Source organism: Calidris pugnax, unplaced genomic scaffold, assembly GCF_001431845.1.
Source record: "Calidris pugnax isolate Ruff unplaced genomic scaffold, ASM143184v1 scaffold288, whole genome shotgun sequence".
Lineage (NCBI taxonomy): Eukaryota > Metazoa > Chordata > Aves > Charadriiformes > Scolopacidae > Calidris > Calidris pugnax.
In genome coordinates this window covers 455,642-479,282 of record NW_015091190.1, presented here as the reverse complement: position 1 = coordinate 479,282, position 23,641 = coordinate 455,642, and the positions used below count along the sequence as shown (strand labels likewise).

General features: G+C 37.1%; 1 protein-coding gene across 1 annotated transcript in view; it reads left to right on the top strand.

Moving 5' to 3' along the window:
- The window catches only part of ARAP2 (ArfGAP with RhoGAP domain, ankyrin repeat and PH domain 2), a 186,929-nt gene that overhangs the window by 140,130 nt on the left and 23,158 nt on the right, over positions 1-23,641 (top strand). Inside the window, exons 22-27 of the mRNA XM_014959527.1 lie at positions 3,820-4,032; positions 8,449-8,554; positions 10,616-10,763; positions 11,593-11,661; positions 20,918-20,992; positions 22,077-22,194. Of these exons, the coding sequence (XP_014815013.1) occupies positions 3,820-4,032; positions 8,449-8,554; positions 10,616-10,763; positions 11,593-11,661; positions 20,918-20,992; positions 22,077-22,194 (729 nt within the window). The remainder of the gene's footprint in view (positions 1-3,819; positions 4,033-8,448; positions 8,555-10,615; positions 10,764-11,592; positions 11,662-20,917; positions 20,993-22,076; positions 22,195-23,641) is intronic.

The following is a 23,641-nucleotide window of genomic DNA, read 5'->3' as shown; positions in this document are numbered from 1 at the left end:
AATAAAAAGACAGTAATATGCATATATATGCATGCATCTCTTGCGTTGGGAAGGACCATAAATCTTTTATAAATCATAGCCCTAACCTCTGCTGCTCTGTGAATAATAGTGCTAAAGGAATAGTGTAACGTGCACTCTCAGACCCTTTTCCACTCATTTCCTCTCATATATGGCTCCAGCAATATCAGAGGGTGTCAGGGTAAAGTGTTCTTTGGAAGCCATTGGCTGGGAACCACCCATGTTGGATATCCATTCTGGAAGGTCTTCAGAAAATATTTGAAAGTATTGAATTATTGAACATTTTGCTGTAAAAATTTGAGAGCTATATGCAAGTTATTGTTTTTCCTTATTGTTTTTCCTTAATGGAAGAGAGAGGCTGAGTGTTTCTACTAGCCAGGCATGTCTGGTGGTTAATGTGACACTCAAAGTCATGAAATAGAGAGTTTTTAAAAAGGGGCTTTGGTCAGATGGAATATTTTTGTGTCTCCTGCTCTGCTGCTGAATGGTTAAGTGTCTATGGTGGATTCTGAGAATCCTTCAGATCCTGGGTCTGTGCGTGTACATGGACTGCGTCCTCTCTTCCTATCAAGATAGGAATGCTACAATGGAAACGTTTATAAAAATTGAAAGATGCTAATAAAAAAAACCCTGAAATGAAATATTCCGTCATTATATAAAATGCTTTGGTTTTTTTTTTCCTAATTAAAATAGTAAAAATGAGTATTTCGTTATATTTTGATAAAAGTATTCTCACAAAAGTTTAGTCGAACGGTTTAACTTTTCCTAAGTAGCAAATTAATTTTCATTAAAGAAAATGAATCCCTTACATTTCTTTAATGGGAGACAAAGAGTACGTATGTAGAAGAGTTTGCTTGCTATTTTAACACTTAAACCAGTTTTTTATTGCATACCATACATGCATATGGGTGGACATATGCTGCAGAACCTCACAAAACCAAGCCAGACTAACAAACTGAACACAGGATTTATTTTACAAGATGGTAACAAAATCAAACCAAGTTTTACTTTAACAGGGGTAAAAATAAGATGTTATTGTAGTGAGCTTTAAGTAATAAAATCAGAACAGGGCCATGATTTGAGATAATGCAACGCTTTAATTGCCTGTTTAACTTATTCTGCCTCAACTCGTAGTTTTTTCATCCGTGTTTCTTGGCTCTGTGATTTTGAAACGTGTGTGAAGGAGGGAATTTTAATGTCTCAACTCCACTCCAGAAGTGAGAGGAGGATAGAAAAGAAGGAAAAGCCTTTTTCAGTATTGAAAGTTGTTTCTTAAATCTCTGTTTCCTGCTTAACTCTGACTTGGACTTGGGAATGCACAGTGTCAGAGCAAGGCTGAAGAAGAGTAATTAAAATGATGGTCAGGTCCTTTCAAAGGCCTGTGTCGGTGTTTGTGGATCTTCTTCCATTTATTGTGACACTGCTGGTACAAATGCAGCTGGGAAGAAAAAAAGATGCTATAACAATAGGCCACCACCACAGCTTTATGTGGTGGAAAGTGCCTTGACGTCTTATTCGAAGTAATTCTTATTTTTTTCTGAACATCTGGTGTGTTGCTCTGGTACAATAACATCAATTTTCCTTTTCTTTCCCGCATTCCAAATATTTTTATACCTTTTTTTTCAGGACGCTCTACATCCATGGCCACACAAAACTGGATTTCATGGTCTGGTATTCGGCAATTGAAAAAGCAGCAGGTACAGATGGTAACGCTCTACAAGATCAGCAGCTCAGCAAAAATGATGTTCCCATTATAGTGAACAGCTGTATAGCTTTTGTGACACAGTACGGTAAGTAAAGTGGATTTTGTTCAACCTAAGATCATTTGTATAATACCGAAGCTCCCTCCCAACACCATCAGATCTTATTGAAAGAATTTATATATTACCTAAAATAAAACCATACCCCTCGTTAGCCTCGCTGCTCTTTGATGCTGTGGTGACATAAACATCTGAGAATGGGCAGTTGGGGAAATACAACTTGGTAGATGCCCTTTATAGACACCATCCTATTCTAACAATCACAGAATTATAGAATTATATGGGGTTGGAAGGGACCTCTGGAGATCATCTCCTCCAACCCCCTGCCAAAGCAGGTCCACCTAGAGCAGGTCCCACAGGAACATGTCCAGGCAAGGTTTGAATGTCTCCAGAGAAGGAGTCTCCACCACCTCTCTGGACAGCCTGTTCCAGGGCTCTGCCACCCTCACAGGAAAGAAGTTCCTCATGTTGAGATGGAACTTTCTATGTTTTTCACTTGTTTGCCTGATGTAGCTCAGCCTTGGGGTCCAGCACCTCCATGCAGAACACCCCAGCCCTGAAAATAAGCCATGGGAAACCAGGAAAGGCCATGGCCTGGACTGGTCAATGCATCTTCTGGGAAACTAACTATGAAGCCAAGTTCTGTCTTAAGGACCTACAGTCAGTTACTCATTGTTTAAGTAAATTTGGCAGCATAACTTTCCATAGCATTAGATCATATGCAGAGGATGGCCGTGTCCTCTTTATTACTGCAGATTCATCAATTTTCTTGTGAAATGCTAAATAGGCCTCAACCCTGTACAAATCTGTCTTCAGGATAAATGAGTCTGTAACCTCTGTCAGTATGAGAGAGCCTAATTTATATTTCAGTGATTGAAGTTTAACTAAATATCCTGAATATGGCAACACTGCATTATGGTAACAAGTTGTGTGTGGGTTACAACTATTGCCTAAAACCAAGTAAAAAAAAAACAAACAACCAATTTTGCTAAATTATTTTTTAATCATTAGCCGATATTCTAAGTATAGTTTACACTGTTTTATGCATTAAAAAGTTGTTAAAGCAGGGAAATTATGTCCACCACTCTGAACAGTGTGTGTTCTAAATTAAAACTCATTTCCTAATGTCCTTTTAAAAAGTTAGAACTTTATTGAAAAATATTTTTTTTTCAGGATCAGCATTAGTGGGTGTTAAAATGCTTGTTTGAAAGCTGAAGGAATTATTTGTATGCGTTAAGTGTATATAAGAAAAGATGGGGTCTGTATAAAATACGATTCTCTTTCAAGAAATGTGGGGAATGCAGGAAACACCTCAACGAAGAGAAACAATGGGACTGCACAACTATGTCAGACTTCCAGAAATTAAAAGATAAAATGTTTGGCTACTCTCATATGCAGTAATTGAATGTAGTGTTGACTGTGGTTTAGACTACGGATTTATTTTTTTTTTAAGTTGGCTTTGGCCTTTGCTGGTTTTAGTTGTTAAATACAAGGACAGTGGCTGCTTGGTGTCTTCCTGAATGTGAGAAAAATCAGGAAAAAAAAGAATACTTTTTACTAATCTTGAGGCTTCTAAGAGTGAAATTTTTCAGGTTGGATGACCGCAATAGTATTTGCTGAGTCCTAACTTGAGTTGATGAGTAGGGTAAGAAAATAGTGGGTGTTTTGCTCATGAAAATACCTGTTTTAAGTATAATACAATACCAGGTATCAAAACTTCTTTCCTTTACTGTGCCTTTGGAAACTAATGTTTTTGGAAGTCCTGAAGATATTTAGGGACTTGAAGTGCCTGTAAAGCATTCCAGAAATTGTGATCCTAGGCTTGCTTAATATTGCAATGTGTATTTTTGCAGAGGTCTGGTTGGGTTTAAGCATTTGGCAGTGGTTTTACTAACAAAGTGAGTATGTGCAAAAGGTCAGAGAGATTTTAGTTGGAAATACAGGATGTTTGGACAGCCAGATATGCTTTTCTTATAATAATGTTTGGAATTTTTAACAGAATCCTTGATTTATTTTTCTGTCCCATATTTCTACACCTTAGGTTTAGGTAGCAAGCAGATCTACCTTAAGAATGGCGATTCTTCCAACGTGGCTGAACTGCTGGAAAGCTTCAAAAAAGATGCCAGGAGTGTGAAACTAAGAGCAGGGAAACATCAGCTTGAAGACGTGACTGATGTGTTGAAAAGCTTTCTCTCTCAAATAGATGATGCACTTCTCACTAAGGAACTTTATCCCTTCTGGATCTCTGCTTTAGGTAATGGATTCAATAACACTCAATACAAGAAAGGCTGTGTCTACATTTTCAGTAGCAAATTTGAGAAGGTTCTTAATTACTTTGCCTTTGTTGGCCCATGTTATTTGACAATTGACAAAAGAATTGTAGTGAGCAAAAAAAATGTTTAGAGTTTGGCTGCAATAGACTTATGTTAATTAGAGTTTTTATTGCCTTTAATTGAACCATAATAATAATAAAAAATAACAATAGATCCCTGACACTATATCTATAAACAGTAGGCCAATATTGTGCTGTGTCATAGTTGGATCAGCCAAAGTAAGAAGTGGTGATTAATATTTTATGGAAGAATTGATGGTAGAATTCAAGAAACAGACAAATGTTAATGTAGGAAAAAAGCCTGTGCTCTGTCTTTTTACCGTATGTAGAAGCTTAGTTCAAAAGTGGCAAAATGTTGGTGCTTTCACATGCATGAAAGTTAAATGACAGTTTTTCTCCTTAAATTGTTCAAATATCTTTTATGAACATTCATAGAAAGTTATGTATATTAACAATGTAAATGTGTCAACAGCTGTTACTTGTCTTTTTTTTTCCTTAGAAATATTAATTTGATTTGAAAGAAAATCTAAGTAACTTCAATCCAAACTGTAACACGTGATGTATTTAAAACATGAGGGTGTGTCTCTGTATGGTTGAAAACAGAACCATGAGATTACTAATACATCAATTAGTTAGACATTACATAAATTGTGATGATTTTTTTTTTCACAAAACAACTATATTTTTATTTTTGTTTCCATATTGCGGTATTTACAGACTGCAAGAAACAAACTCTTTCCCTTCCAAACTGTGCTATAAAATTGCAGATGATGTGTAGCCATAAGAGATATGTAGGAAAAGCTAAGATAGAACATTATTTTCTTCCTTAACGCATTGAAATCATATAGACCAATTTACTGTGTGGCAAGTTTTGTCTTTAAAAAAAGGTATTAAAAGCATATTCCTCTCTGATTTTACTGAAGTTCAAACATGTGAAGGTTACTTCAATATTAACCACTAGAAGTTTGGGAAATTCAAGTATGAATATTACATGGTTTTGACCTTTAACCTCGATTTGGATGAACTGGAGGAAGGAATATTAAGGATTTATTCATTTACTACAAAATTTCTGCCATCAGAAATCAGAAAAAGTTGTCTTTGGAGCAATTTAGATTTAAATTAGCAGTTTTATGAAAGGGCATAATGGTGTTTCGGTGATTTACCTTCCCCAGTTGTACACGGGACTAAAATTCTGTTTCAGCTTTACAGCAGAGAATCCTGTCCTGTTATAGTTAAGGGGCACGGAAAGCCCTTGTGCAAAGACTAAAACACTTAGGAAGGTAGAGTAGACAACCTTTAAACTGTGTTTTTTTGGTGATTGTTTATTTTTCTTCCAATTACTGAAGAAATCAAAGCCTAGTGCAGTAGTTAGTGGAGAGTGTTAGCCATCCGCTGGAAGAGATGAGAGTTCTTCTGTGCTTTTCCTTGTCAGAAGCTTGAGACAAGCAAGAGAATGAGAAGAAAAAACTGAATAAATACATTAATTCAATTTACATCAACTTTGCTCATACCCAAAGCAGCATTATGCTCTGTAGTATCTGCGCAGCACAGGGAGACAGACTTCACTTGAAGGCAAAGAGCTGTGGCTGTGTCTCAGATACTGGAATTCCTGTCTTTGGCTCTGCCACTGTTGAGATCTGTAACTTTGTATAACTTATTTCCAATATATCCCCAATAATTTTTAACAGAATCCTTGATTTATTTTTCTGTCCCATATTTCTACACCTTAGGTTTAGGTAGCAAGCAGATCTACCTTAAGAATGGCGATTCTTCCAACGTGGCTGAACTGCTGGAAAGCTTCAAAAAAGATGCCAGGAGTGTGAAACTAAGAGCAGGGAAACATCAGCTTGAAGACGTGACTGATGTGTTGAAAAGCTTTCTCTCTCAAATAGATGATGCACTTCTCACTAAGGAACTTTATCCCTTCTGGATCTCTGCTTTAGGTAATGGATTCAATAACACTCAATACAAGAAAGGTTGTGTCTACATTTTCAGTAGCAAATTTGAGAAGGTTCTTAATTACTTTGCCTTTGTTGGCCCATGTTATTTGACAATTGACAAAAGAATTGTAGTGAGCAAAAAAAATGTTTAGAGTTTGGCTGCAATAGACTTATGTTAATTAGAGTTTTTATTGCCTTTAATTGAACCATAATAATAATAAAAAATAACAATAGATCCCTGACACTATATCTATAAACAGTAGGCCAATATTGTGCTGTGTCATAGTTGGATCAGCCAAAGTAAGAAGTGGTGATTAATATTTTATGGAAGAATTGATGGTAGAATTCAAGAAACAGACAAATGTTAATGTAGGAAAAAAGCCTGTGCTCTGTCTTTTTACCGTATGTAGAAGCTTAGTTCAAAAGTGGCAAAATGTTGGTGCTTTCACATGCATGAAAGTTAAATGACAGTTTTTCTCCTTAAATTGTTCAAATATCTTTTATGAACATTCATAGAAAGTTATGTATATTAACAATGTAAATGTGTCAACAGCTGTTACTTGTCTTTTTTTTTCCTTAGAAATATTAATTTGATTTGAAAGAAAATCTAAGTAACTTCAATCCAAACTGTAACACGTGATGTATTTAAAACATGAGGGTGTGTCTCTGTATGGTTGAAAACAGAACCATGAGATTACTAATACATCAATTAGTTAGACATTACATAAATTGTGATGATTTTTTTTTTCACAAAACAACTATATTTTTATTTTTGTTTCCATATTGCGGTATTTACAGACTGCAAGAAACAAACTCTTTCCCTTCCAAACTGTGCTATAAAATTGCAGATGATGTGTAGCCATAAGAGATATGTAGGAAAAGCTAAGATAGAACATTATTTTCTTCCTTAACGCATTGAAATCATATAGACCAATTTACTGTGTGGCAAGTTTTGTCTTTAAAAAAAGGTATTAAAAGCATATTCCTCTCTGATTTTACTGAAGTTCAAACATGTGAAGGTTACTTCAATATTAACCACTAGAAGTTTGGGAAATTCAAGTATGAATATTACATGGTTTTGACCTTTAACCTCGATTTGGATGAACTGGAGGAAGGAATATTAAGGATTTATTCATTTACTACAAAATTTCTGCCATCAGAAATCAGAAAAAGTTGTCTTTGGAGCAATTTAGATTTAAATTAGCAGTTTTATGAAAGGGCATAATGGTGTTTCGGTGATTTACCTTCCCCATTTGTACACGGGACTAAAATTCTGTTTCAGCTTTACAGCAGAGAATCCTGTCCTGTTATAGTTAAGGGGCACGGAAAGCCCTTGTGCAAAGACTAAAACACTTAGGAAGGTAGAGTAGACAACCTTTAAACTGTGTTTTTTTGGTGATTGTTTATTTTTCTTCCAATTACTGAAGAAATCAAAGCCTAGTGCAGTAGTTAGTGGAGAGTGTTAGCCATCCGCTGGAAGAGATGAGAGTTCTTCTGTGCTTTTCCTTGTCAGAAGCTTGAGACAAGCAAGAGAACGAGAAGAAAAAACTGAATAAATACATTAATTCAATTTACATCAACTTTGCTCATGCCCAAAGCAGCGTTATGCTCTGTAGTATCTGCACAGCACAGGGAGGCAGACTTCACTTGAAGGCAAAGAGCTGCGTCTCAGATACTGGAATTCCTGTCTTTGGCTCTGCCACTGTTGAGATCTGTAACTTTGTATAACTTATTTCCAATATATCCCCAATATCCCCATCCCTGGAGGGGTTCAAGGCCAGGTTGGAGGGGACTTTGAGCGACCTGGTCTGGTGGGAGGTGTCCCTGCCCAGGGGACTGGATGGTCTTTAAGGTCCTTTCCAACCCAAATCATTCTATTATTATTATTCACCACCCCTTCCCCTTTCCTCTCCTCTTATCAGTCTTAGGTATTTGAATCTTTAAACTACTTTGGGCCTTGGGGTGTTTTTCCAATAAAAATTAAAAAAGATGAAAAGGTCTTTTCCTTTCTGACCTCCGGGAACTCCTAGAAATACATTTGTACTTGTGCATACACAGATGCACTCACACACGTTCATGCACAAACTCCAGATTTAATGTTATTTGAGAGGAAAAACTGTCCTGGGATTTAGTCTTGAACTGTAGCAAAAGGTGGTTGAATATAGAACTGTCCCTCTTTATTGTTTCCCTCAACTGGTCTACACTAATGGACCTTGTAAGTAGTAGACTCTCAGTATTGCCTTTCTGAAGAAGACGATGATTTTAAAGCTGATCTGAAACCTTATTTTTAAACTGTAATTTTAAGTGACTAGATGATGACAATAGAGCTAATGAGAACTGCTGTTGGTTTTTAGTGTGTGTTGGTTATTAATGCTCAATGGTGCTTATTTTCTGGCAGATACACAGAATGAAAAGGAACGCGTGAGGAAGTACGGAGCTTTTATTCGGACGCTTCCACCAGTCAATAGGGCAACTTTGGCTGCTTTAATTGAACATCTTTACAGGTCAATGCAATTGATGCTCTGTAGCAGGGAAATTCTTGTAATGTGTTCAGTATGACTCTAACATAAAAGAAATGTGATTTGTTTCATTAACTGTAAGCATCAAAAGCTTACTTAGTTGTGATGATTGGTTATATTTGATTCCCTTTAATTTATGTGTTTTTTCTTTGGTTGTATTTTAGCAGTAAGTATCTATAAGGTATGAAACAGCCTTAGAGTGAGAGGGGGCTGCCAGTCTGTGTGTCCAAGGAGGGTCATTTTTGATGTAGCTTCTTTATATGAATGTTTGACCTCAGTCTGTTATTCTTCCAGAGGATTGTTGCAAATGGTTCTTGGAATTAAAATATTTTTTCAGGGCAAAAGCCCTTCTCCCCAATTTGTATTGCACATAATAACTTTGAGAATTAGCTACCCTTTCTGTTTTTCATCAGTGCTTCCTTTTGCAACTGAGGTAGCACTAGACAATATCCAAAATATAAACCTGTTTAAGCAACAAAGGTCATGTCTTATTCCTAGATCAAATAAGCAGCAGCAAATGTACAAAAAAAATATGTGACTTGGCTGATTCTACAGTGTCATCATTAAATAATAATGGTTTATATTATCTATCGTATTATCTATTTAACAAGTCACATTATATTACTGGCAAATTATACTGGGTAGAGAATGTGTAGAAACTTTTCTTTACAGGGTTTTGTGCTCAGAAATTACATTACATAACCCAGGTGTATAGCAGATGTCCTTTAAAAACTATTTATATTATTATTAAATTCATTGGTGCCATTATTGGGATAAAGATTCTAGTAAGTATTGAGTTTAATGATGTTTTTAAGCATATCCAGTTCAGATTTATTAATATGCTTTTTTATCTGTTCTGAAAGTCATTTGAATTCATGTTTGTAACAGCCAAAATTCTGCGATACTTTAATGTTTACTTCTAAAAGAGGACTCGTTATGTAAACAGAACTGAGATGAAAACTTTACCAGAAGTACAAAAATAAGAAGAATTTCATTTCTTTCCACGTTTTGTTTGATTGTAGATAGTAAGTTTGTAGGATATATTTTCATATATCATATAGCAAAGCTGTATGTACTTCTAAAAGAGGACTCGTTATGTAAACAACAGAACTGAGATGAAAACTTTATCCGAAGTACAAAAATAAGAAGAATCTCATTTCTTTCCACATTTTGTTTGATTGTAGATAGTAAGTTTGTAGGATATATTTGCATATATCATAAAGCAAAGCTGTACATAGCGTTGGTGTGGCCTCACCTTGGCCACTGCTTGCAGTTCTGGGCCCCACAATTTGAGAAGGGTATGAAGTTTCTTGAATTCATCCCGAGGAGGGTGACAAAGCTGGTGACAGGTCTGGAAGGAATGTCCTGTGATTGTAGATAGTAAGTTTGTAGGATATATTTGCATATATCATAAAGCAAAGCTGTACATAGCGTTGGTGTGGCCTCACCTTGGCCACTGCTTGCAGTTCTGGGCCCCACAATTTGAGAAGGGTATGAAGTTTCTTGAATTCATCCCGAGGAGGGTGACAAAGCTGGTGACAGGTCTGGAAGGAATGTCCTGTGAGGAGCAGCCAAGGACTTTGGGCTTGTCTAGTTTGGAGAAAAGGAGGCTGAAGTGCAACCTCATGGCTCTCACCAGCTTCTTGAGGAGGGGACGTGGAGAGGGAGGTGCTGAGCTCCTCTCCCTGGGATCCAGGGACAGGACGTGTGAGAATGGCTCAAAGCTGCATCTGGGGAGGTTCAGACTTGATATTAGGAGCCACTTCCTTAGTGAGAGGGTGGCCAAACACTGGAAGAGGCTTTCTGGAGGCCTGTCAGTCTTTAAGAGATGTTTGGACGGTGTCCTTAATAACATGCTTTACCTTTTGGTCAGCCCTGAAGTGATCAGGCAGTCAGACTAAATGATTAGTGTAGGTCCCTTCCAACTGAACCACTCTATTTTTAAATTATTCTTTTTGAAATCTACTCCATGTTCTGTAGATGTATTCTTAGGCAATTAAAAGAACAATCAAAACCTTCTAGATATGTTTATTTTTCCTTCGACAGGGTGCAGAAGTGTTCTGAAATCAATCACATGAACCCTCACAACCTAGCCATGGTGTTTTCCTCATGCCTATTTCAAACTAAAGGCCAAACTAGCGAAGAAGTCAACGTCGTTGAAGATCTAATTAAAAATTACGTGCAACTTTTTGATGTAGGTATCTTTATATAGAAGAATCCTAATTGCTCAGCTGTTAGCTACGCTAAAATATAGAAATCTTCTTAAAGAAGATCTTGCTCTTAGGTACACTGTCTGAGAATTCGCAGGGCTTTTGAACTCCAATTCAGTGGAAGGTGTTCTTTGTCAGCTTTAAATTTTATTTCCCTGGTGGCTTAGCCTGGGTTGGAAAGACTATATTTATAGGATTACTGTGAGCTACTGTTTTCCGAAGTGGTGCACATTCTTCTTGCTGACACCAGCGTACTCAATCGTAAGAAAATTTTAAGGGTATGTCTATTAAAAATAATCTTTTCATTCAAATTTTATGGGCCTGATCAGAATTGAAGCATGGAAGAATTCTGTGTTCTTAGACTCTGAGCTATGGTTATGATAAAGAGTAGAGAAAATGTTTGATTCCATAGGCCTGGAAAGAACATTAAGTCCAATGTGACAAAAAAGGTACAATTAGCAGCCATTTGAATTAGCCATTTGGGTTTAAAGTTTCCTTTGCCTCTATAACATTGTTTGGCAGTCTTTGTTCTATTATGTATTTGGTAAAGTTGATACTGCTGAATCCCATCAACGAAGCACTGTTTCTGACTGACAGAACATGATTAATGCTATTGCTAATTGTAAAAATATTTATTATTGTTACATTAATATTAATTATTTACTATTGTTAGATGTAAGAATTCCTCTATATTTATATTTGTATTTATTGTAGCTTATTATATTAAGTAAACCTTTGCTATTTTATGTTGTAATTTTTACACTAGCTCCCTTATACTTATTAATTGATCAAAATTTATCCATTTTTAAACAGATAAATGAAGATCAGGTCAGACAAATGGATATAGAGAACAGCTTTATTACCAGGTGGAAAGACACCCAGGTAAGTTACAACTGTCAACTGGTATGAAAACTATTTTAAGGAAGACTATTTTGCTGTTTACAGGTTTTTATACCTAGATTTCTAAACGTAAATTTCTAAGTTTGCCTAGTGACCAGCTTTGTTAACTGCAGAGCTGAGGGAAATAAAATGAAACAAAAGAGGAAGCATAAAGTTATAAGGCAGAAGAATTCTGGGGTACTTACAGGTTGCTACGTGCTTTTACTGAGCTTCATAAATTCTGCTAGAAGGAAATGGTCAGCATTTGCAAGTGTGAAAGTGATAACCTGTCTTTTTTTTTTTTTTAATTTTAAATGTGCATATTAAATACCTTCAAGTGTATATTAATACTTTTATTATTTCATGAGCTTTGGGTATACCTGGTCTCTCTTCATTAGAGTTTCCCCATCCGTTTGATTTTAAAGCATCTGAATCTTTAGCTGCTTCCTATTTTGTGACCTTTTCTGGAACCCCAAAGCACAACTATAACTTGGGGAAGTTTCAGACACATAGTCGTAGTCAAACTGAACTTTGGGATACAACATAAGAAAACGGGAGATCTTATGCCACTCATTATCATCTTGAGTTCCAGTCTTACCTGTAAAGGTAACAACTTTCAAAAAACTTCAGAGTGGTAAGAAACAGCCAAGTGACAGCACGTTTCACTGTCTGAATGGTATTTGTGTACAATCCTAATTAAAGTAAAAATGGGTAGGTTTCAAAACGCTACCAAGGTGGTTGGATTAAGAGCGGTAAAAGAAAGTGTAGGGAGCTTAAAAGCTTTTTCAGAAATCTGAAGTAGTGGAGGAGAAGCTTTCAGTGATTTTGGAGCTTATAGGGTTTTAGAAACTAATAGAAAGCTAGCAAAAAAAAAATCTATAATGCTTTGTCTGTTGGCTGCCTTCCCCCTTCCAGCAACACTTTTGTGGTATGTTGTAAGCCATCATTAGGAAAAAAAGGGTCTTGCAGACACACGTTGAAATTGCATGTTCTGTGAATTTGCTATCTGGAGCCTTATTTTTATCTCATATTCCCTTATTGTCTGGGTCAGAGTGGCATGAAGATTTCTGCCCATCATGACCTGCTGTGAATGCGCATATCCAAGGTAGAATGCTTATTTTCCTCCTTTTGATGCCTCTGGGGGAGTGACCAAGTCACTGGAAATGATTTAAAGTTTATTTCTGGTGTCTGTCTTGCAGAGTGGAAACATCTGCCTTAGTAATGGCAAAAAACCTACCTCAAATTTGATACCCCTAAGAGCATTCTGCAAGGCAGGGATTGAAGTGTCTTTAATGAAACTTATTATTTTTGAGATCCGTGAGAAGGACCTTACTGCATAGACTTTTAAATACATTATTTTCTGTGGTTTTACAACCAAAAAAAAAAAATGCTTGTTACACTATTAACATTTTCCAAGCAACTCTGGGAAGCTGTAATGGTTAAATATTTGTAATACCTTCTGGAAAAATTAGGGAGATATGAGAGGAGTTTCATGAGCAGAGACAGAGATAGTGGAGACGTTTTGATTAGGTAGGGAGAAAAAAGTAGAAAGGTAACTTGAAGGCTGTTGATGGATTGAATAATATATTAGCAACTGGTGGGTTTGTCTAAAACTGAAGCTGTGAGGAATATAAAGAAGACCCAAATAAAGTGGGTTTGTTCTCTATTTTTTCCACCCCAGATACCACTGCGAAATCACCTTTATGAGGTGTATTGTATTTAGAAGGATCCCTATTGAAGAAAAAGAGAGAGACTTGCTTTTGTGTTCGGGTGTTGTTTTAAATTAAAAGTTAAGGTTTTCTAAAATTGCTACTTTTTTTTTTTTTTTCTAAAAAGCTTCCAGCACCTGAAAAGCTAGTCCTCCAAATTTGAAACTTTATAGTCAAATTGGAACCTTCGTGAATAATTGGGCCTGTTTGCACTGATTTCCCTGGGACTCTCCAGGCTGTCGGGAGGCAGAGTTACAGAAAGATTGAACCAAGGATTTTAATTGTTCTTATTTTGCTCTCAGCAAGGTCTCTAGCATTAATAATCAACTTTCTAAATTGATGATTATGCCTACTGTGTTAATAGACTCTGGCTTGATTCTCATAACACACATGACTAAGCTTTAAATTCTTTACAAAGCCCAGTAATATCACTTTAACCTTAAAAATGAAACCAAATCTGCTGCCTCATCACAGAATTATCAGAGTATCATAGAATATCTCAAGTTGGAAGGGACCCATAAGACTCATGCAGTCCCAACTCCCTGCTCCTCACAGGGATATAGAACTCCTGGCTGTTCAGCCTGTCTTCGTTCCACATTACTGTCTATTTACCTAACCTGGGCTTTGTCAATGATGTTGTTATAAGAGATACTTTCAAAGACTTCAGTAAACCTGAGGTAAACAAAATCTGCTGCTGTCCTTTCACCTACTAGTATCTTCACTGTAGAGGACTATACCAAGCTGTGTGGTGTTGTCGATACACCAGAGGGACGGGATGTCATCCAAGAGGACCTGGACAGGCTGGAGAGGTGGGCCCAGGTGAACCTCATGAGGTTCAACAAGAGCAAATGCAAGGTTCTGCACCTGGGCCGGAACAATCCTCGCCACCAATACAAACTAGAGGGTGAGGTATTGGAAAGCAGCCCTGAGGAAAGGGGCTTGGGGGTGCTGGTGGATGAGAAGCTGGACATGAGCAGGCAGTGTGCAGCTGCAGCCCAGAAGGACAATCGCATCCTGGGCTGCATCAAAAGAAGCGTTGCCAGCAGGTCCAGAGAGGTGATTCTGCCACTTTACTCTGCTCTGGTGAGACCTCACCTGGAGTATTGTGTGCAGGTCTGGAGCCCTCAATATAAGAAGGACATGGACCTGATGGAGAGGGTCCAGAGGAGGGCCACAAGGATGATCAGGGGGATGGAGCACCTCTGCTACGAGGACAGGCTGAGGGAGCTGGGGTTGTTCAGCCTGGAGAAGAGGAGGCTCCGGGGAGACCTAATAGCAGCCTTCCAGTACCTGAAGTGACCTACAGGAAGGCTGGGGAGAACCTGTTTAGAAAGGCCTGTAGTGACAGGACGAGGGGCAATGGCTTCAAGCTGGAGGGGAACAGATTTAGACTGGAGATGAGGAGAGGGTTCTTCACTGTGAGGGTGGTGGAGCACTGGAACAGGTTGCCCAGGGAGGTGGTTGAGGCCCCTTCCCTGGAGATATTCAAGGTGAGGCTCGACGAGGCCCTGGGCAACCTGGTCTAGTTGGGGGTGTCCCTGCTGACTGCGGGGAGGTCGGACTAGATGACCTTTGGAGGTCCCTTCCAGCCTGGGAAATTCTATGATTCTGATTCTATTCTATGACTACCAGTTTAGTGAAGCATGAGTTGCCCTTCATAAATCCATGCTGACTAATCCCAATCACCTCATTCTCAATTGTGTGTTTCAAAACGCTTTCCAGGAAGATTTTCTCCATCATTTTCCTAGGGATTGAGGTGAGGTTGACCGGCCTGTAGCTCCCCACATCTTCCTCCTTGAAGACGAGATGGATATTTAAACTCATCCTGTGAGAGTGACTTTACAGTGATATCAGTGATTCCATGGCACTTGTGGATCCTGGTTGTCAGGCCCCACAGACTTACGCACATCTACTTTCTTTAAGTGCTCCTTAACCTGGTCCTCCTCCACTGAGAGGGTAATCTTCCTTGCTCCAGATCTTCTTTCCAGTTTCAGGGGCCTGGAATTCCTGAAGGTCAGTCTTATCAGTAAAGACTGGGGCTGGGAAGGCATTGAATAGCTTGGCTGTTTCTGTGTGAATTGTTACCTGGTCCTCTGCCCTGTTCAGCAACAGGCCTATGTTTTCCCTTGTCTCCCTTTTCCTGTACTGGTAGAATCCTTTCCTCTTGCCCTTTGCATCCCTTTGCAAGCTTCAACTTGAGATTGACCTCAGTTTTTTCTCACCTCATCGCAGCCCAATGGGACAGTAGCTCTGCACTTCTCTTGGGTCACCTGTCCCTGCTTCCATCTCTTCTACACTTCATTTGTACCTCTGAGTTCAGTCAGGAGCTCTTTGCTTATCCACTGAGGCCTTATAAATGGGAAAGGATTATTTGCAGTGCTTTACAGTGCTTAAAATTTAGACGGTAGCAGTGAAAAGGCTTCTTATTTTCAGGTGGTGAGGAACTGTCACATTTGTTCTCTTTCATTCTTAACACATTGCTAGAAATAACTACTTTTAGTTTCAGAGAGGATGCTTGTACGTGAAGAACAGAAAATTGGAAGAAAATGGCACTTCCTACTTTAGTTTAAAGGGAGAGAAAGGACTAAAATGCATTAGGAATTCGTGCTTAAACGCATACATTTGAAAATCTATTTTTTTTTCATCCCGTGGGAAAAAAGGGCTCCAAAGAATGTAGAAAATAAGTGCTAAATACTGAGATATGGTGTATAAGAGAGTGTCAGCTGGATACGGAGTCTCCCTGCTGAGCCACCTTGATGTGACATGTCACTGATATTAAATTTGACTGAATCGTGTTATCACCTGGGTTTATCTGTAAATTTTTGCTGTATTCACTAGGTGCTTCCTCAGATAATTTCCAGAGTAAGTTATTACACCACAACTATGATTTCCATCTTAGCATTTTTATTTTTTTTTAATATTTTTTTTTTTCTGGCAGGAGTCATTGTGTTTGTGTAGCAGAGTTGTGAATGTCCAAAGGTTTTAGGTGCATCAGGGCTGACTTTACCTGAGGTGTAGAAGCTCTCCCTGGCTCTCTCTGTGACCTTGGGAACCCAGTTGAGGATTGCTATTGTGAAACTAAACACAGAAAAATCTGTTTAGTCTCTTTTTTGTATTGCTCAAGACCTGATGTGAGCAAATGCTTTGGATTTCCATATGTTTTGGAAATCCTAGATTTTGGAATTTGGCATTTGGAAATCACAACAGATTTAAACAACTATCTGTTTGCTAGAAAAACTCAACTTGAAAAGGAGACAGAAAAAAATTACTATTAATGAAAAATTTTTCTAGTAGAATGTGACCTTTTTCACTGTTTTCTATAAATATTTTACTATTAAGACCTAATCATATATTTTTATGCTGTATTATTTTTATTGTATGAGAAACATGGATTTGTGCTATAAATGCTGTACATTATAATAAAGAATAAAGCCGTAAAACAGACTTGAATATCATAAAATGGCAAATAGTATAGAAGGTGATTAACTTCCCTGTTTCCCAGGCAGGACAAGGATCTCAAAGCTGTGGTTAATGTTGCTTTCCCTATAAAGAAAATAAGTAATGCAAAATTCCTAGAATGAACTCGGTCACTTGGGCATTTTAAAATTGTGTGTCTGAAGTGACTCCAGATTCCTACCTGGGAAAGAGGAATTCTTAATATTCAGTACACATTTTTACAACCTGTTATGAAGAAAATAGTAACTGAATTGCTAGATTTTAGGAATCTCTCTTAATATTGTATCTGAAGACCTCATGAAATGCCGAGTTTGAGCTAGAAAATGTTTTTGGATCTTAGCAAATCATTGGTATCTTTATTCTGTGTGGCATTTCCTGGAAAAGGAGCCACCAGAAGTGGAGACAGCAAATGTGAACAGCTCTTTGGGAGCACTTGCCCTGGAGAGAACGGCCTTTTTTTCTCTTTAGTTTTCTAAACAAGCAATGGACATGAGAGCAAAACCTCTGTCTTTAATGGTTGATAAATTGAAGGTTTAACTGCTTTTAAGGACAGGGACTGCATTCTCTCTGTTATCTCAGCCTATTACCCCTTGAATATAACAACCGAGGAATGGACTCCTCAAGAGCCTGACCATCATTTGTGGCAACTTGATTGTGCCTATGAACATTTTTCCCATCTGAATGAAGCTCTGGAACATTTTTTTGTTAGTTGCCAATTTTTCAGCGGTGGATATGATTAATGTAACTAGTGTTTCAATTTAAAAATACATTTCTCTGAAGCTCTTTGTGTGCATACCATGTGAAATGCATGGATGTCTAATGCCGAGGTCCGCTTGAATAAGAAGGGGATAATTCTGATCAAAGATGGTACACTCGCTATTATCTCAAAGTATTTCCTGCCCACTGATTAAAGAAGATTCTTTTAAGTGGTTAGAAGGCTGTTTTGAGATTTTCTATGTAACTTTTCCTCTAGAAGAAATCAATATTTCCCTAGCTATGCATAGTGTTAGTAGGTTTTGCTGGGGAAATACATTAAAGCCAGACCTGGACTAAGTGCTTTTGAAAAAGATTGACCTTTCTCTTTGTTATATTTTACATTTATAACTTCTGTCGTGAATTTAAAGTGCATATTACTCAATTTCATAATATAATAGATTATATGGATCCCTACACTTTATATTTTACCAGGCTTGGCCAAATAACCTTCTTTTAAACTGCTGTCGTTATGTCTGACTTAACATTTGAAGCTTTCATTAACACCAGGTTGGAAGGGACCTTTCAGATCATCAAGTCCAGCCATCAACCCAACACTGACAAAGCCCATCGCTGACCCATGTCCCTCAGCACCACGTCTGCCCGGCTTTTAAATCCCTCCAGGGATGGGGACTCCACCACTGCCCTGGGCAGCCTGGTCCAAGGCTTAACAACCCTTTCCAGGAAGAAATGTTTCCTAATATCCAATCTAAAACTCCCTTGGTGCAACTTGAGGCCATTTCCTCTTGTCCTATTGCCTGTTCCTTGGGAGAGGAGACCAACCCTCACTTTGCTACACCCTCCTTTCAGGGAATTGTAGAGAACAATAAACATTTTCAGAATAGAAACAGCCTGTAAGGAGTGTGCAAGACCATCCATATGGAAGAATCACAGACACAGACCACGTATTGTGGAGGTCGGACTTAGGTTTATGCAGAAGAAGTAGCTCTTTGGGATCTTTGGGTAGGCTTCCAGTTACTGTTAAAACTGTTGGCATGGTGCAGACCATGGCATGGGCGATTGCCAAATTAGGCCTCAAGCAGCCACAATTAAGAATTGTGTGTAAGAATCCATTTAACATCTGACAGTCTACACATTATTTCATCAAAACATGTGCATACGTGCGGAAAATTTTTTCAGTGGTGCCCAGTGACAGGACATAAGGGAACGGGCATAAACTGGAACAGAGGAAGTTCCATCTCAACATGAGGAGGAACTTGTTTGGTGTGAGGGTGGCAGAGCCCTGGCAGAGGCTGCCCAGAGAGGTGGTGGAGTCTCCTTCTCTGGAGACATTCCAAACCCGCCTGGACACGTTCCTGTGGGACCTGCTGTGGGTGACCCTGCTGTGGCAGGAGTTGGAGGAGATGATCTCCAGAGGTCTCTTCCAACCTCTACAATTCTCTGAAAATCAGAGATGCAGGTACTTAATACATTTGAGTATAGAGGTAGCTATAATAGTATTATCTCCAGGCCAGTGATGCAGAGTAGTCAGGGAACAACCCAACCAAATTTCTGCTGAAGGTCTGGAAGTTCTCATGTCTGAAATGTGGCTGAAGTTCCGTTCCAGGTGGCACTTCATTAGCTGCTCTTCATTTTCTGTCCACCATATACTTACGCCAGCTGTTTCTCCTTGCTGCTGTAATTTATATCACATTTTCTCTCCATACGGTTGTTTACATGAGCCCAGTGGAAATCAAATGTCAGCTTCATTCTTATTTCCAACCTTTTTCTGTAATATCATCTGAAAAGCAAATTTTACAACTAAATGAGCTTTTTTGAGTCTTTGCCACTATAATTAAGCAGCTTTCTTCAAAGTAGCTTTGTAATGTTTTTCCGCAGAAATGTTTCCATTAGTTTTCTATTCTCAGAGGCTCAACTAACTTTAAAGTCACCATTTTTCAGAATGTTAATGTTCTTTAAAATTGAGTGCTGCCATTTATTTTTCTATAGAAATATAGTTTGAGCTTCTGTAAATTAGTCAAAATATATCCCAAAGCTTGCCTGTTCCTATCATTTTCTCCATATCTTATTCTGTGTATGAAGTTATTTTACTTTTCTTAACCTCTTCCTGTTTGTAGTAATGTATAAATAAGTAGCGTCACTATGATTACTGTTGTCAAAATTAAGACACAAATTGTTATTCTTAATGTGATTATTAATTCTTCATATTGGCTTATTAATAAAAGGGTGCACATCCCGAAAGGGCATTTTTCTGCCTTATTTTTTCTTCCTATGCTGTTATCATCACCATGTATTTAGTTTTAGAAAATATTTCTTTCCTGGGATGAATTACAATCTTCTGAAGATGCTTATCACTATGCTGCAAGGGAAGTAGAACAGGCAAAACCTGAAAGCATTTTTAACTGTAGAAAAGTAATTTCTCATCCATGAAGATAATTTTCTTGTCATAGATTAGCAAATATACTAATGATGGAAAATACTAAATTCCTTTTCATGAATGAGATTGTTCTCCATCATAAAATGATAGATTTACTGACTTTCCAGTTTCTTTGTAAATTTAATATTGTTAGACATTCTTAAATTATGTTTGATGGTATTGAGTATATTAAGCTATTATATATTATTTAATACATTTTCTTTATCATCTAATTAGACATGGAATACAAATATTTCTCAAAAAAATTTACAGAGCTGTATTTAAGAGGTTGATATCAAAAGCTTGTTTTGATTGCTTTTTTAAGTATGTAATGACAAGTTTTCCGCGTCAGTCTTTGTAGTAATGAATTGTGATTATCTGGATATGTACATATGGATACATGACCATATATTCTGTTATTTGAGAATTTTCCTCTCATTTTTAACAAACTCATTTTAGTTTGGAATTCCTATCCCGTCCTTTTTCATGGTATTAAATTCTATTGATCTGTTTTGGCTCTGGAGTGAGCCTGGCTAACCTCTACATCAGAGTTATGCTTCTGGCAGTTTAAGATACTAAGGTGTACACAGTCTTAGACTTTGCAATCTTAAATATCAATTTAACATTTCCATTTAATTAATATCCCCCTAGTTTTCCTGCTCTTGAATGTAGGTTTGTAAAATATGTTCATTTTGTTTGATATTACTCTGTTGGATTTAGGCAGGGTTTGGATTTTCCTCCTGAATCTGTGAATAGGGTGGGTTTTTTCCTTACACTGGCCAAATTAAAGTGAATATAGTGCAGGTTTTCCCATTTGAGTCAACATTTGGACTATTTTTGTAGATAAGTGGATTCAGTAGGTTCTAGCACATCTACTGGATAATAATTGTACTTTTCCTATTTAAATGGATATTTTAAATATTTATAAGATAGTCAAATTTTTTTTTGTTGTGTTTTTTTTTAGGTTTCCCAGGCTGGAGATTTGCTTATTGAAGTTTACGTGGAAAGAAAGGAGCCAGACTGTAGTATTATCATCAGGGTTAGTGTGCAAAAGTTTTCACTAAGCACTTTCTTGTGAAGCACACCAAATTTATTTTCATGCATGTTTATATACAGTTACATAATGAAAGTATGAATTTATATCTATCACTATTCTTTTAAATATATTTTTTTAAATTTTCTCTGTTGCCTAACTTTTATAAAGACTGAATATTATGTACTTTTAAGGAGAATTTTATGATAAAGTTTTAAAGGGGAGATGGTTGGATTTAGATGATCTTAAAGGTCCCTTGCAACCTAGACAATTCTATGATTCGGTGTTGTTAGTTTAGTTTTACTGCAATAAACAATGGTATAAATTCTCACAGCTCTATTGGTGCAACATACTGGAAGAGTAACAACTATACAGTGAATGCTGGTTTTATTCAATTGTACAAGGCCATTTAAGTGACCTTCCTCCTGATTTTTCTCTCTGCCAGTGGCTATCTGCTTGCCTTGAGTGCTAGGAAACCAAAGGTGGTTACTTACTATATAACTGAGATTTTTCAGCCTTGTATCTGATGATATATTTTAAACACACTCCTCTCAGTGTAGTTGTCCTCTATTGTTTGGATTCTGAAGGAAAAAAAAATTCATTTCTGTAATGGCAAAAGACAGATATTGTTAAGATGGAAGTAGAAAAAAAAAAAGGTACTTTTATAATATTTACCTTCCCATACCCAAGAAAACATATCAAGGTGGGGTTTTTTTTTTCTTCCTCGTGGAGATATTGTTAAGATGGAAGTAGAAAAAAAACGGTACTTTTATAATATTTACCTTCCCATAAAAAACATATCAAGGTGGGTTTTTTTTCTTTTTTTTTCTTCCTCCGTGATTTTTCAAGGTTAGAGAAAAGGAATTTAAAGTTCCCGAGTTATCAGTCAGATAAAAATTATAACTTTGATTTCATGGAACAAAATAAGGAAAGCATGCTGGAGTCTGACAAATAATTAATGGGTTTCCAACTCAGTAAATCTGGTGCTGCTTTTGTTTTTAAGTTAATTGCAGGGAGGAAGATTTTGAAAAAATAAATCATAAATCAGTAGTTGTAATATATTATAAACTGTACTCAAATTGTATTACAGGTATCACCTTTGATGGAAGCAGAAGAATTAACTAATGATGTTTTAGGAATCAAAAACATTATTCCCAACAAAGATGATATTTGGGCTGCTTTTGAAGTCCTTGAAAATGGAGAACTAGGTTAGTGACGCTTAGATTTATGCATGTTCATCAACTGTTATTATTTTTATTTTTCAATACTGAACATAATCAAAAGCTTAGTTAAAGTGTTACTAAAAAGTTCATAGAAACAAAACAAAAATGACCCTTTGTGCCACTGTTCCACATGTGATTCCTGAGGCATCTACATGATTTCTTTCTACACTTTGCCAGAAATAATGTGATGAATTGTTTTAAAATGCTTATAAATTGGGGGCGGAAAAAATCTTCTTTATATTACTCTGCTTCGCAGTTCATTACTCATCAGCTAAAGAAAAGCAGGTCTTACCAATAAGTCTCAAAGAAGAAACTTATTTTCATTACAATGTCAGCAGTTCATTTTATAAGGAATAATGTTTTTCAGAAAATACGTGTAATACTTAGGGGAAAGGATCTTTTTTATTATTTAGTCAATTATTTTATCTGTCTAGATGAAAAAGGAGGCATAAAGTGTGTAATCCTGCGTTATGGCAAGTGGCATAATGGTATATTTAGCAGAATGTTGAAACATTTGTTTTAAATATGGTTCTGCTACCGACAGGAGCAAATGTCACATGGTCACAATATTCATGAACCGTAACGAGGTTTTAACATTGGGAGCACTTAATGTGTGCTGGAGCTCGCACTTTATTGCTAGAGATGCTTGACATAAAGTAATAGAGATTTATTTTTTTAAATCAAAACGTTGTATTTTGGTGAATATTCATCATCTGATTGTTGAAGAATAAATGGGGGACAGAAATGTGCGTTTAGGAAGAAGCACATTTAGTTTGCGCTTCGTAACAAGTCACTGCTTTTACTATTTTCATGTTACAGAAGTGGACTGTGGGCTAGTTTCTGTAGTGAAGATACATATTTTCAAGTTAAGGAAAAAAACAAACCAAACAAAGATTATTAAATGTTTCAGGATTGTTTGAATAGGTTTTTTTTGTACTCGATTTTCAGATGTGCTTACAATAATCTCTTCAGATTCACTAATATTCCTGATATATCCGGACTTGACCTTGGCAGGAGCAATAGCGAGATGGAAGTGCATTCTCCTTTTTGACTGAAATAAATGATCCTGATCCCTCTTTGCATCTCGCAGCCCCCTGGGGTTGCTGGGTAGAGCTGTAACATACAGAATTCATTTCCAGATTCATAGATGCGAGAGCCGCCTGACAAAGGAAGCTGGCATCTATTAGCTTTAGAAGAGTCCTGGTAACTCCTACAAGTACTCTAGAAATCCTATTTCTGTTGACTGAGTAATGGGAAAATTTGAAGAGGGAATTTTATTTTCTTAAACTTAATATATAACACTTGCTGGCAAATGAAAACTAAACAAGATATGGCCAAGAGAACGTAAAAGTAAATACAAAAGTTAGACCCCACAGCAGCTTCTTGAGGTATTTGGGTGCAGCAACTAGTATTTTAGTGCTGCCTGAGCTAA